The 13,329-nt window shown below is 37.2% G+C and overlaps 3 protein-coding genes across 4 annotated transcripts; 2 read left to right on the forward strand and 1 right to left on the reverse strand.

Annotated features, from left to right (window-relative positions):
* The first annotated feature begins 731 nt into the window (after window positions 1–731).
* On the forward strand, window positions 732–4,034 carry LOC113313201 (malate dehydrogenase [NADP], chloroplastic-like). 2 transcript variants are annotated; one of them, XM_026561943.1, is made up of 14 exons: window positions 732–1,000; window positions 1,098–1,194; window positions 1,576–1,662; window positions 1,744–1,828; window positions 1,915–2,096; window positions 2,222–2,292; window positions 2,381–2,471; window positions 2,550–2,624; window positions 2,716–2,817; window positions 2,917–3,039; window positions 3,145–3,213; window positions 3,298–3,366; window positions 3,460–3,513; window positions 3,603–4,034. In XM_026561943.1, the coding sequence occupies exons 1-14, from the start codon at window positions 837–839 to the stop codon at window positions 3,654–3,656; spliced, it is 1,323 nt and encodes a 440-aa protein (XP_026417728.1). In that variant the 5' UTR covers window positions 732–836; the 3' UTR covers window positions 3,657–4,034. The 2 variants fall into 2 exon arrangements, with proteins under 2 accessions (XP_026417728.1, XP_026417727.1); XM_026561942.1 differs by having other exon boundaries at window positions 2,381–2,624.
* Window positions 4,035–4,335: 301 nt separating this feature from the next.
* LOC113311039 (50S ribosomal protein L9, chloroplastic-like) lies at window positions 4,336–6,135 on the forward strand. The gene is made up of 7 exons (XM_026559886.1): window positions 4,336–4,564; window positions 4,663–4,790; window positions 4,929–4,974; window positions 5,087–5,184; window positions 5,279–5,326; window positions 5,487–5,661; window positions 5,908–6,135. The coding sequence occupies exons 1-6, from the start codon at window positions 4,415–4,417 to the stop codon at window positions 5,605–5,607; spliced, it is 591 nt and encodes a 196-aa protein (XP_026415671.1). The 5' UTR covers window positions 4,336–4,414; the 3' UTR covers window positions 5,608–5,661; window positions 5,908–6,135.
* A 176-nt stretch (window positions 6,136–6,311) lies between these two features.
* Window positions 6,312–11,846, reverse strand: LOC113309929 (WD repeat-containing protein 3-like). Its single transcript, XM_026558447.1, has 12 exons — window positions 11,426–11,846; window positions 11,095–11,316; window positions 9,894–10,982; window positions 9,395–9,517; window positions 9,105–9,286; window positions 8,780–9,011; window positions 8,388–8,597; window positions 8,024–8,143; window positions 7,777–7,845; window positions 7,222–7,344; window positions 6,994–7,044; window positions 6,312–6,910 (listed from the first exon to the last, which is right to left on the reverse strand). The coding sequence occupies exons 1-12, from the start codon at window positions 11,663–11,665 to the stop codon at window positions 6,740–6,742; spliced, it is 2,832 nt and encodes a 943-aa protein (XP_026414232.1). The 5' UTR covers window positions 11,666–11,846; the 3' UTR covers window positions 6,312–6,739.
* Window positions 11,847–13,329: the final 1,483 nt, after the last annotated feature.

Genomic DNA, 13,329 nt, shown 5'->3' on the forward strand with positions numbered 1-13,329 from the left:
AAAAAAAAAAAAAACCGAAGTTAAATTTCTTTGGTCCAAGATGGTCATTCGTGATCTACATGCTCCATCTTGAGGGAGGGTATTAGGAAATAATATATATGAGAGTCTATATTTAGGAGATATGTCTATGTTTAGAGTTTGATCTTAGTTAGGAAAGTAGTTTGAGTGGTCGACAAGTTTGTGACCAATATAAATTGGTTGTTAAGCCATGAGAATTAATACACCAGAATTATTATCAATGTAGTCTTTTATGCTTCCGCGTTTATGCTCTCCTCTCTCTTGCTCGATCATTAACAGTTCACCATATCTGCCTTACCATAACCAACAACTATCCCTCGTACAATTCTTATTCAGAGACTGCTACTCACTATCTGCTCCTCTGCGCTGCTGATGTTGCTGATAATTCCTGGCATACTGCTCAAGTTGGAGTATATATCTGGGTATCTCAGACGCTAATGTAATGACTACTTAGTAGATTAAGAAATATCATACTTTAAAAAAAAAAAAAAAAAGAATCGGTAAGATAGTACTAACACGTTTGTAGCAAATGATAATATTATAAACTATGTAAGCCCTTTTTAGCAGTTTCCTGAAAGCTTCACTGACATTACATCATCAGCAAAGAAAAGGAAACGTTAAAAAGAGAATAAGAAGAGAGCAAAATATTTGGATGATGTTGTCGTGACACATGTCTAGTTCATGACCTTATACTACAACATATTTCAAAAAACGGTTAAAAAAATCAACCCCATCTTCAAAGGAACCATCTCCTTCCTCTATTCGTCTTTCACTCTCTTATCTATCCTATCTGTTTGTTTTATCTCTCTATCTAAACCATGGCAGTTTCTAAATTCACTCCTGTATACAAAGAAACTCATTCACTTTCTTCTCAATTCTCTTCTTTAACAGAAACCAGTGTCTTCAATAGCCGTATTTGTTTCTCCCATCCATTGCCAAGACCTCATAATGCTGCTAGAGTATTCTGTTCTGTTTCACAAAAGTAAGTTCTTGGAATTTCATGTTCTTTCTTTTCCATTTCTTTATACTTATGTGGTTCTTATTTAGTACTTGTTGTATGTTTATGTTTTCGATTTCAGTGAACTTCAAGCCCCTGTTGCTGCACAACAAAATGATACTCCAAAGATTAAACACGAATGCTTCGGAGTGTTCTGCGTTACTTACGACCTGGTCGCTGTAGGTTTCTTGCGCTCATTCTTGAATTACTTGCACATCAACTTAAGTTGTGTTTATTTGAGACTTGGGAGTGTTACTTATGTACAGTGAGGGGTTTAAAGATATAGTATATGAAGTATTTGATGAAATTTCAATCTGGGTAAACCTGCAATATGATTTGGGTACTATGTACAAGTAGCTGACACCCAAGAATGGAGATATTGGTCTGAAAGTTTTGTATTTTAGTGCTGGGGTTGTAGACAAGCATGGGTTGAATTCAATTCTATACAAATTACCTGGCTGGTGGAAGAAAAGACTGATTAAAATATCTCTAATATTTATAATAACATTTGAATTGTATTATGTTGCGGTGGTTCTTAATGCATTAGATTACGTTTACAGGAAGAAGAAACAAAATCATGGAAGAAATTAATAAATGTTGCAGTTTCAGGTGCTGCTGGGATGATATCTAATCATCTTCTTTTTAAAGTAAGGATCGAGTTCTTTTTCTCGGTTTACCGTTTATATTGCATAGTTTAAATTCATATGTGAACTTATTTTCTGTTTCAGCTTGCATCTGGTGAGGTTTTTGGACCTGATCAACCAATTGCGTTGAAACTATTGGGATCTGAAAGATCATTCGAAGCCCTTGAAGGTATGAATTTCAGCTGATTTCAGCAGCGGCGACTGATGTCTCTCCAATCTTTGTGTTCATCATCATATTATTCTTGAAATGTGCAGGAGTTGCTATGGAATTGGAAGACTCGTTATATCCTTTACTGCGAGAGGTCAGTATTGGCATTGATCCTTACGACGTATTCAAGGGTGTAGAATGGGCTCTTCTGATTGGAGCAAAGCCCCGAGGACCTGGAATGGAACGAGCTGCCTTGTTAGATGTAAATGGGCAAATTTTCGCTGAGCAGGTACTTCTTGTTTGGAATTCCCGAGTCCATTTCACTTTTTTGTTCTATGTTACTGACCCTTGTGATTCTTATTTTCACTTTTGTGTTCTATTCTTTAACCTCTTGGTTTTGAAATGATGAATCAGGGTAAGGCACTCAATGCTGTTGCCTCCCGCAACGTTAAAGTGTTAGTTGTGGGCAACCCTTGCAATACAAAGTAAGAATGCAGATCATACTGAACTTTTAGGTTCTTGAATAATCTATGCATGAAGCTCAGTATTGCTAAGCCTGCATTTTTCATGTAGTGCTCTAATCTGTATGAAAAATGCTCCCAATATACCTCCAAAAAATTTCCATGCTTTGACAAGATTGGATGAGAATAGGGCCAAATGCCAGGTACAAATCTTTCCTAGCATGAAAATTTTATTCCTGCAAGGATTTTATAGTTGTAACGCATCTTATGTTTTTCTACAGCTTGCTCTTAAAGCAGGTGTGTTCTACGACAAAGTTTCAAATGTGACAATTTGGGGAAACCACTCTACTACTCAGGTAATTAAATAGGTTATTTCAACAGGTTGATTAGACATCTGGATATTTCTTTCCTGTTCTGCTAAACTTCAGTTTATGTTTAAAATCTCAGGTTCCAGACTTTTTGAACGCAAAGATTGGTGGTGTTCCTGCAAAAGAGGTGATCCAAGACAACCATTGGTTAGAGAATGAGTTCACCCAGAAAGTCCAAACGGTAGTGTGAATCCTCTATAGAGTCATTTACTAACTTCTTCAACAGTGTGATATATGTTTAGCTTCAGATACTTAATAGTTAATACGACTTTATCTACAGAGAGGAGGTGCCCTTATTAAAAAATGGGGAAGATCTTCAGCTGCATCAACTGCTGTCTCAATTGTTGATGCCATAAGGTCCCTCGTCACTCCAACTCCAAAGGGTGACTGGTTTTCAACCGGGGTTAGCTCTTGGCACTGTTAAATGAGAAAAAATGTTTCATTTTATGTCCTAAAATGAAGGCTCTTTAAGTTCTCACTATTAACCTGTTCATTGTGGTGATTCTAGGTTTATACTACTGGTAATCCATATGGTATCGCAGAGGATATTGTTTTTAGCATGCCATGCAGATCAGAAGTGAGTGTCCTACTTAGTGTATTATTCTTACTTATAGTACCGCAGTTGAGAACACTCATCAAATTTGGTAATTGAATTGGTCAGGGAGATGGTGATTATGAACTTGTCGAGGATGTTATTTTTGATGATTACCTCCGTGCACGCATAAAGAAGGTAAGCTCCTTTTCACACTCACTCACTGTCAACCAAATTGAACTCATTTCAGGTACGTGTTCTGATCATGTTTTATCAACCATTGTATCCCAGTCTGAAGACGAGTTGCTTGCTGAGAAGAAATGTGTAGCCCATCTCACGGGAGAAGTAAGTACAGCTTTTTAAAAAAATTAAGCACTCAAGTATTCTATAATCAATTGGAAACAAGTTCGCTGAAATTTGTTTGTTTTCTTAAGGGCAACGCGTACTGCGATCTTCCTGGGGACACAATGCTTCCTGGAGAAATGTGAGACTACATATCATTTCAACAGCAATAAAATGAAATTATTTGAAGAATGCAAAAACTTCTGCAATCCTTTTATGTTGGTTTTCCACGACCCTAGAGTGTGTACTATTTATGTACAATAAGTGTGCAAATTGAGCAACAATCTAGTCAAGTGTTAGGCAAAATGTATCCATCAGTTTCATCATGTTCGACACATTGTAAAATCTTATATGCATTAAGGCAGCGGCTCCTAGCTAGTACAGTGATGCTGGTTTTCTTTTATATTTTTCCTTATCCAAGAGTTGGGCAGATTTAAGCCTGAACTATATTCAGACATTTTGTATATTTCTGCATTGTAATCTTTGTGTGAATCCTAAACAAACGTACTTTGTCTTCCTGAGAGGATTGAATGCACTTATATACATTTATAAACCGTCTCGCTGTTATATCTGTTGTTTGAAAATATACATTGAACATCAAATAGAAGGATAAAAGCATTCGTTTTCCTCGCCTTAGTCCGGTAGTGTACAAACAGCAAAACGCCCAGCAAATCCGTAGTTTTTCCTACCTGGCCGGTTGTGTGCAAAGAGAGACACACCAGAGCTTCCCCGCAAAAGCCACAAGAGACCAGAAGAAGAGTGAGGGTAGTAGAGTAATTATCTTATAGAGAAAGGTCACAGACTTAAGTATCGGCCCGCATCTAAACGTTACAAGGGTTCAAGAATTTTTTAAGATAAGAGGATAAAGAAGAAGAAAGAGGGGGAAGAGTTAGAGACTTTAGCAATGGCGTCAACAGCAACAGCACTTTCATGGAGTTCATCTTCTTGGATGCAAAGATTCAACGGAAACACAAATGAAACAATGAAGATGTCAGAAAAGACTAGTAATGGAATGTTAATTGTAGCTCAAAAGAAAGCCTTGAAAATACGTAAAGTAAGATGGAATTGAGAACTTCTTAGAAGGAATTTTAGGGTTTTTCTGAATTTAGGGAAGTTGATTCTGGGTTTCTTTCTTTTTGTTTGTTTTGGTAGATTATTTTGAAGGAAGATGTAGCAGAGTTGGGAAAGAAAGGACAACTTCTTGATGTTAAGGCAGGATTTTACAGAAATTTTCTTCATCCTACGGGGAAAGCCACAATTGTCACTCCTGTTCTTCTCAAGTATGTTTAAATTTTATTTAAGTAAAGACTATCTCTCTTCAAATGTTCCAGTTATAATCTTCAAATGTATACTAATTTGGCTATAATTAGGGTTTGTTTAATGGGTTAGTCTCACATTTTAATGGTTTTTATTACCAGGGAAATGCGTATGGAAGAGGAGCGAATCGAAACCGAGAAAAAACGGGTAATTAGATACTAGTGTATTCATGAACTAAGCACATTTTGTTTTGTGCTCTTTGTAAACATGATTGAGTAAATGGATATGAATGAGTTATAATTATGATGTTTGTGTGCAGGTAAAAGAAGAGGCAGAGCAACTTGCTAAGATTTTTGAAACTGTTGGGGCTTTCAAAGTGAAGCGCAAGGGTGGTAAAGGAAAATTGATTTTCGGAAGGTGAGTGAGATTGGATGTCAATTTGGAAGCTTTTGTTTGTTTTTCTTTTAGTATGTTACTATGTTGTATCTGATTTGTGGTTCTATTTATTCAGTGTCACTCCTCAAGATCTTGTGGACATTATTAAGGCGCAACTTCAAAGGTATGTCATGCTTAACTTCATTTCGTACTTTTGGTGTTGCACTCTGCACCAAGATCTGCACCCTGTTGGGTTCTGCTCTACTAACTTGATCTCCTTCTTAGCCTTAACTTGTTTTTATCAGCTTTCTTTCTTATGCACCCTTATTTGCTTTCATCTGCAGAGATATAGACAAACGGATGGTTTCTATTCCAGAGATTCGTGAAACAGGAGAATACATTGCAGAGCTGAAGCTTCACCCTGATGTTACTGCTCAAGTAAGGTTGAATGTCTTTGCCAATTAGGAAAGACATCATTCTGGATGTGAAAAAATTGTAATTCACTTGGTGTCACTCAAGGTATGTACTTCCACTATCAAATCTCTTGTTTATTAATGTTTCTGAAGGAACTAAGCTCCATAATTTGGTATGTCCTTGTATCCTCACCATATTTTGAATTGTATGGTTAGGAGCTCCAGGGTCTTTAGTTGTGTACCTGTCTTTTTTTCTTAGATCATGGTTCAGTTATCACTTATCACTGCACACAGTATCCAGTTGCTTTAGCCTTTAGTATATGAAAATAACAATAAACCTCATGTATTGCAGGAAGGATGGAGCAGCAGAGTATTGAGTTTTGTGCTAACACACTGTGAGAAGGATGACAAACATGTATTCTAATGTTTATTTGCTGAGAAATGCAATAGAAAGTGCTCTAGGATGTAATCATTTCTACCTTAGTTTCTTTGATCATGTCATCTTTAATCAGGCACATATGCTTCAGGACCTATGCATTAATTCATTCTTTTCCAAATCCAAAAATCCAATGCCGTGCTTCCAATAACAACTTGTGCTTTCAATAACAACTTTTAAGAATAGTTCGGCTAATGATTAGTCTTCATTACTCTTGTTCAAAAATAACTGTTCTAAAACATCAGCTTGACGGCAGTTCCGATTTACTTGACGTTGTGAAAAACGGATATTAAGAAATATCAGAGAGAGTAAAACTCATATTGAACACGAAGTAGCAATATATGGGTATAAATCACACACCTTCAAAGAATAATAGTAGATTATACTTGTATGGCCACATTGAAAACCCACATCATCATCGAGAGAGAGAGAGAGAGAGAGAGAGAGAGTTGTCGCACAATATCTAATGTATTTCAGCTTGGAATACTTTCTAAAGAACTCATGGGAGGCTTATAGCCAAGAATAACAGTCTTATCAACTCATTCGAAAACATGGTTGTTTTAATCTACAAACTAGATGCATGGTCGCTCAGATGCCATGAGTAAACTTGTTGGACAGATGGTGTAGCAATCAATTAAGCATCTTTCATCGCTTGTTGAGGATCTCTATGGGGCTCAGCATCCGTCTTTGATTAGTCAATATTGGAGATAGATTATCATAAAGTCATTTCCTGATTTGCAGCTGCCTTCTACTGACCAGACCAAGCTCCTGCACCTGAGGACTTCTGCTTCTTCTTCTTCTGCCTTTCTTCTTTTGCAGGAGTTCTGGCTGCCAGACGCTTCGTTTGGTGTGAGCGGATTTCTAATAACTTTTTCTTAGCATCTCGGAAGGGGGCATCTGACCTTGAAGACATAATTTGCTGGAACAAACCGATTATGGTATCAGAATTTCAGACTTTAATCAAATTTAAACAAACAATGAACTTGTAGTTGTTTGGCACACCTTTATATGATCCAATGCAGCAAGGTTGAAACCAAGGACTTCCTTAAATTGCTGAAAGAAACAGTGGGATAATTTAATATCAATAACCAACCCATTTCAGTCAAATGTATACAGAAAAAAGAAACTAGACTGCACAACTCATTGAGATAATCATAAATATACAATCACTGACAATGGAAGTTTGTACATAAAAAAGGATTCCATTTCTACAAATAAATATACACATACCTTTACAGTTGGATATAGAACGTCACTGAGGCTTGTCATGATTGGTCTAGCAGCCGGAGTGGAAATTAATTGATTGTGATGTGTCTGCAAGAGCACTGTATTAACTCGACTAACCAGCTCCACCTGTAGAAAAATTGAGTGTTAATTAACAGCAGTAGCGCCAGGCAACAAAAAGCAATCATACGGGAAAAGCAAGTGTAAAACATTTGAACAACAATGTGGCAACTGCTTGTTTAGGTGTTGCACATTATAAAAGTAGAACTCATATTGGACTAACATCACCTTAGACAAGCAGTTGCAAAATTAAAACTCATACTGGACTTCATTACCTTAGACAAGCAGTTCCCACATTGTAGTAATTGCGTTTTACTTATCAGGTACAAATGGGTCATATTACACTATGCATGGGTAAAACTCAATATGAGTTGTAAATGCAATAATGTGGTGATGAAGTCCAACATGAGTTATAAATGCAATGATACGGTTGCTTTCTTTGATTTGCCACATTGTAGTAAACTATGCATGGATCATTGTTGACTTGCAGTAAATGCGTACCTTATCAGGTCTGGAAGCCCAGTCCTTCAGGTAAACCAGCAGCTTCAAGGCATCTGAGAAGGGTAAGGCCTGCAATGAAAAAAGAGGTATTCTCATATTTATAAATCATGCACACCTACTAAGACTGATCAGCAAACACATGCATAAAGACAGAGAAGACAAAATGTTCATGTTACGAACAATCTAGCTAATAGCTTAATAGCAATAGCTATCTAAAACAGGGAAAAGGAAAGGCATACACATGTACCAATAGAGTTTGCTCCAGGTCATTTGTGGGAACATTGGAAAGTGAACGGAGAACGTAGTCAGGTGGCGAGAGTCCAAGCATTATAATATTTGGCTGAAACTTTCCACCTGCTTTCTCTGCCTAGAGATTTACAAAAGAGATCCATCAGTGACGTAGAGCAATAGAGCATGTAATATTTACCAAAAATAAGCGAGCTATCGAACATGTCGAACATGGCTCCACCAGAAATAAAAATTAAGCTAATAATTGCAATGACGGTAACTCCCTCTAGGCGCAAGTAGGATGCATATTAACAGTGAAGATTAAAGATAAAGAACTGAACTACTGAATGATACCGACTCGAACAAAAAAAATATTTAAACACCTTGTGCTCATCCATGCGTTGTAACTCTACTTCCGCTATGTCTAGAGCATCAATTATTGTGTCAGTTGCAGTTAGTGTTTCTTTAGTCTTCTTCCCTGCCACACCCACAACTCTGTCTTCCGGAACCTCTGCTTTAAGTGCATACCTACTCTCAAATGAATTATCAACGTCAGCTTCAAACATCTCATCCAACCTTTTTTCTTTCTCTTCCTGCATATCCAAAATGTCCATTCAAGCAAGAGATATACATTAGGGAACAGTCTAAAATACTAGATTTCAAGATTTGTCATTTTGTTGTTGTCCAAACGTGGAACAATAAAGTCAACTGAACCATTCCCATCAGATGACAAAGGGGCTAAGTTTAAAGCACATCAACATGCATAAGATGATACCTCAATAAAGAAGGGCTCTTCAGTACGATCCCACCGCCGTATAGATCGATCATGAGATCCAGTGACTATAAAATCGCCACGACTGCTAACTGCGAGACACCAAATCTCTGCATGATGACCCTCAAGAGTTAAAAGTAGCTCGAACTTATCAGCGTCCCAATATTTTACAACACGATCTTTCCCCACGCTAAACATATAATGGGTGTTGTCAACAAAATTCACTGCCATAACACTGCAATTAAAACACAACTATGAGAAAAGGATACTAATGTTTCACGGTCTTCCATAAAATCTATAATCAATCTTTAAGGAGAGTAGTATGGACCTGTCAGCATGAGCAAAAATTGATTTGTGACAATCACCAAAATCCAAACCCCAAATTTTAAGATTTTTGTCTGCAGAACCGCTAACCATCAAAGCATTGTCCGATGAAATATCCATACAGAGAACAGGCAGTTTGTGGCCGTAAAGGGAAAGAAAAATTTTGTGGGAATCCATAAAATAGACCTGCAATATTAAAGGAAGTTTAAAAAAAAATGTCTCATTCTTACTAAACAATTCAAAAGGTTCAATGAATTATATTAGAAAAAATGAATAGAAAAGAAAAACACTGACCTTGATTGTGCAATCCAACAGGGCGACTGCAATATATTTAGAATCAGGACTAATAGCAACCCACAGGGCATCATCGTTCATTTTCAAAGTGTCGACATTGATCACGGAAAGGTGTTTAGAACCCTGCAAAACAAATTACACATGAAAGAAGGATCCAGCAATTTTAAAATCCAACAAGCTTGGAAAGCGGTAGAAAATTATGCAAAACAAAGAAAAAGAACCCCTAATTAACTAAAAAAGGCCCTATGATTCAGTTTTCAGTAGTCCTCAAGGACTAGGTTCTAGTAAGCAGACCGTTGCTGGAAATTACGAGTGTTTTCCATAAAAGTTGGAAAGGTGCTAGTATTATGGAAAATATCCGACAACCAAATTAGTATTCCACTACGGGCTTTCATCCTATCCCTTCTATAACTCTTGTTAATGCACTGCACTTATTAATTAAGTAACAAACAGAAAGAAAATAATAATAGAGATTGGGAATGTGAATGTGAGAACTTACTTGGTCGGGTTTCTGCGTAAGCACATATTCCCAGAACTTAACATCGTGATCTGCACTTCCCGTCACAAACCCGCTTCCATCTGGAAGTGTTGCAATTGACCGGACAGAACCACCATGAGCTTCTACTACTTCTATGCAAGTACCACTCCCGACATCTATAATTTCCAACTTACCTTCCTTGGTTCCAACAAGAGCAAACCTGTTGCCAGGAACAAATGAACCACAGAGGCCGTACCCAGAGTCAATTGTTCGGAGGCAAGAACCAGTGCTTGGGTTCCAAATCTTTATGGCATTGTGACTAGTTGACATTAATAGAGTATTGTCTGAGCTCAGTATAACACTTCTAACATCAGATCGGTGCCCAGGAAGTTCAACAGAATATGTCTTTGTCGTGGTTTCAGTTTCAATAGAATGTACCTCTAACAGATTATTATTTAGGGAAAGTGCTAATGTTGCCAGTCCACTCTTTGGTTTGACCGGGGAGAAAGAAATGGAGCAAATCTTCTTGCTAGTACGCAATGTCTGCAAAAGCTTAAATACATCGGTAACGGTAACAACAAGAGCTGCGCTCTCCTCCCCATGTAAGGAAACAGTTTCTCCATTTTCAGCCGACTCAGTAGCTGATTTTCCCTTCTTCTCTTTCTTACGATGAACTCTCCTTTTAGCCTTGCGTTTGGCTTCAGCTTCATCCAAAACCCGGAATATCTCTACCATCTTCCCTGCAGCTTGACAAGCAAGTAAATCTCCCGACTTATTAAATCTTACAGTTCCTACCCTATCCTTGTTTTGTGGCTGAATTTCGCCAAAGAGCTTCAATACTTCCCATTTGCTTTCAGCGCCAGAGTTTTCACTTCCCTGCAACTCATCAGCTGACTCATGCTTAATTGTATAAATACGAACTTCTGGGTCTGCTGATCCAGTGACCAAATATCTTTCTTCCGAATCAACATCAATTGACCAAATCTCACTATGATGACCACTAATTATTTGCATACAATATTTTGTCTCAAGATCCCATAACCTCATAAATTTGTCCTTGGATGAACTGACAAGCTTTTTATCATTATCCAAGAAAACAACATCTGTAACCTATATACATTAACACAAACACGCAGCAACAACAACCCATGAACACTCAACTTTCACAAAACTAAATTATCAAACTACAATGTTGCAAAGATTAAAAAGTCAGAAAGTAAACCTGATCACGATGACCCAGAAGACGAAAGCGTCCAGTCGTCTCATCACCAACAACATCCCACAAAACAATATCATTATCTTTACCTCCAGAAGCAAGATTAGACCCAGGATTGTCGTACCTAAGTGCACTAACTGCACCTTTATGACCAATCAATGTAGTCTCACAAGTTCCAGTATTACAATCCCATATTCTTACACTCCCATCTGCATAACCAACAGCTACCTGAAAAACCCCACATTCAAAAAAAATCCCCAAACTCACAAATCCACGAAAAAAACTCCAAACAAAATTTCAGTACCCAAAGAAAGAAGGTGTGAGAAATTCATATTACCTGAGAAGTAGTGGTTGAAGCAATAGAAGTAACAGCAAGAGAAGGACCGCCGCGAGAAGAAGTAGATAATAAAGCAAGGGTTTTAGCACAAACCCCTTGTCTAACATTCCAAACACCAACTTTTTCAAGAGCTGGTGATAAAAGATGTTTACCACTACTATCATAACTAATATTTGAATCATTTGATGCTACTACTCCAAATGATGCAGCTGGTTCATATCTTAGGTATGACTTCACCATCTCAAACTGATTCTTTTACAACTACTAAGGACGGCGACGGCTGCGCTGGTGGTGGTGGAGATGATATGATGGATGACCTACTTAGAATTTTCTGACCTATTTAGTATTTCCCAGCCTCTCAAGATTTTGTGCTTCGCCTCGTTTCCTTCTTTGTGTTGCCGCCTACCATTAGAGTCGAGAGAGAGACTGGTTAACGAACAAAGAGATGAAGATGGGCCTAGGTTAAGTTAAAAGGAGCGGAAAATTGTGTTTAGGCCCAAAAAGAAAATTGCATTTTTTTTTATTTTTTTTTTGAGGCATATTAAATGAACGATTTTTTGGGTCTATGGTTTTTTTTGGGACCATGGTTTTATTTTGGGTAAAGGCATTAGAAGTAATTCTAGGTCATCTCATATCTAGTTATTTATTTAATACCTAATCTACCCTCTTAATTAATTTTAGGTTATGATTAGTGAATGATTTAATTAAAAACAATTAGTGAGATTAAATTAAAAGATGGTTTATTATTAGTTGAGTAGAATTATTGAGAGAGTAGAGTTAGAGAAGATGAAGGAGAAAAACATGGAAAATAGATTTTTTTCCAATTCACTAAGTTTGAGTATTCAAATGATGAAAACTCATCTGATTCTTCATCTCCATCCTCTCCTACAATATTTGTTAATCTTCAAAATGATCCGGATTTGAACTGGATTTTGAACAGTTCGGTTACTTTATATGAAGAACAAGTAACCGAACTCATCTGAAGCTGTAGTTCGGTTACTTTATATGAGGAACAAGTAACCGAACTCATCTGAAAGTGTAGTTCGGTTACTTGTTCCAAACACACAAGTTACCGAACTCTCTAATAATAGAAATTCTAGGAGTTACAGCGTTATGTTTGGTTGGTTCTCAACTAACCGAACTTTGGTGTACAAAGTTCGGTTGGTTCGCAAACTGCATGCACTTTTGATCTAAACGAACTTTACGTAATATAAGAGTATATAAGTTTACAAAGTTCGGTTCTTTCGCAAACTTGAACCTAACAGCTAACCAACCGAACTTTGAGTTCGGTTTCTGCGATAAAATTGTGAAGTTACCGAACTTAACAAAAAAAAAAGTGAAGTTCCAGCGTCTATTGGCTAAGTACGGTTACTTTGTAGTTTTAAAAATTTTTGCGAAAAAACCGAACTCTATTGGCTAAGTTCGGTTATTTTGGAACTCAACTAGTGGCCACAACAACACAGTTCGGTTAGACTGGATTTGTTTTTTTTTCGGTTCTAAGGGTGGAGTTCGGTTACTTTGTAGTTTTAAAAGTTTTTGCGAAACAACCAAACAGAGAGTTCGGTGACTTAGTTTTAAATCCAATAGAACCGAACTGTTCTTCGTGTTATTCATTTTCAAGAAGTTCGGTTAGTAAACTAAGGTTTTTTGGAAAATCGGCCTAACCGAACATGGCTCTGTAACTCCTATTAAAACCCTATTTTGATGATTTCTATTCGATTGAAGCAATCAAAATCAAATTAAAGTGAAGGGTTTGTTGGAAAATACCTCCGGAGTGGTCCCATGGCAGAATCAGGCTGCGGCTGACGTCTTTTATACTCGATAAAATTATCATGTAACAGAACTTAATTGTGATTGCATTGATGTTGTTACATTTCTTAAATAGGCGGTGGTGGTGGTGGTGG

This window comes from Papaver somniferum, chromosome 9 (genome assembly GCF_003573695.1).
Source record: "Papaver somniferum cultivar HN1 chromosome 9, ASM357369v1, whole genome shotgun sequence".
In the NCBI taxonomy this organism is placed as follows: Eukaryota; Viridiplantae; Streptophyta; class Magnoliopsida; order Ranunculales; family Papaveraceae; genus Papaver; species Papaver somniferum.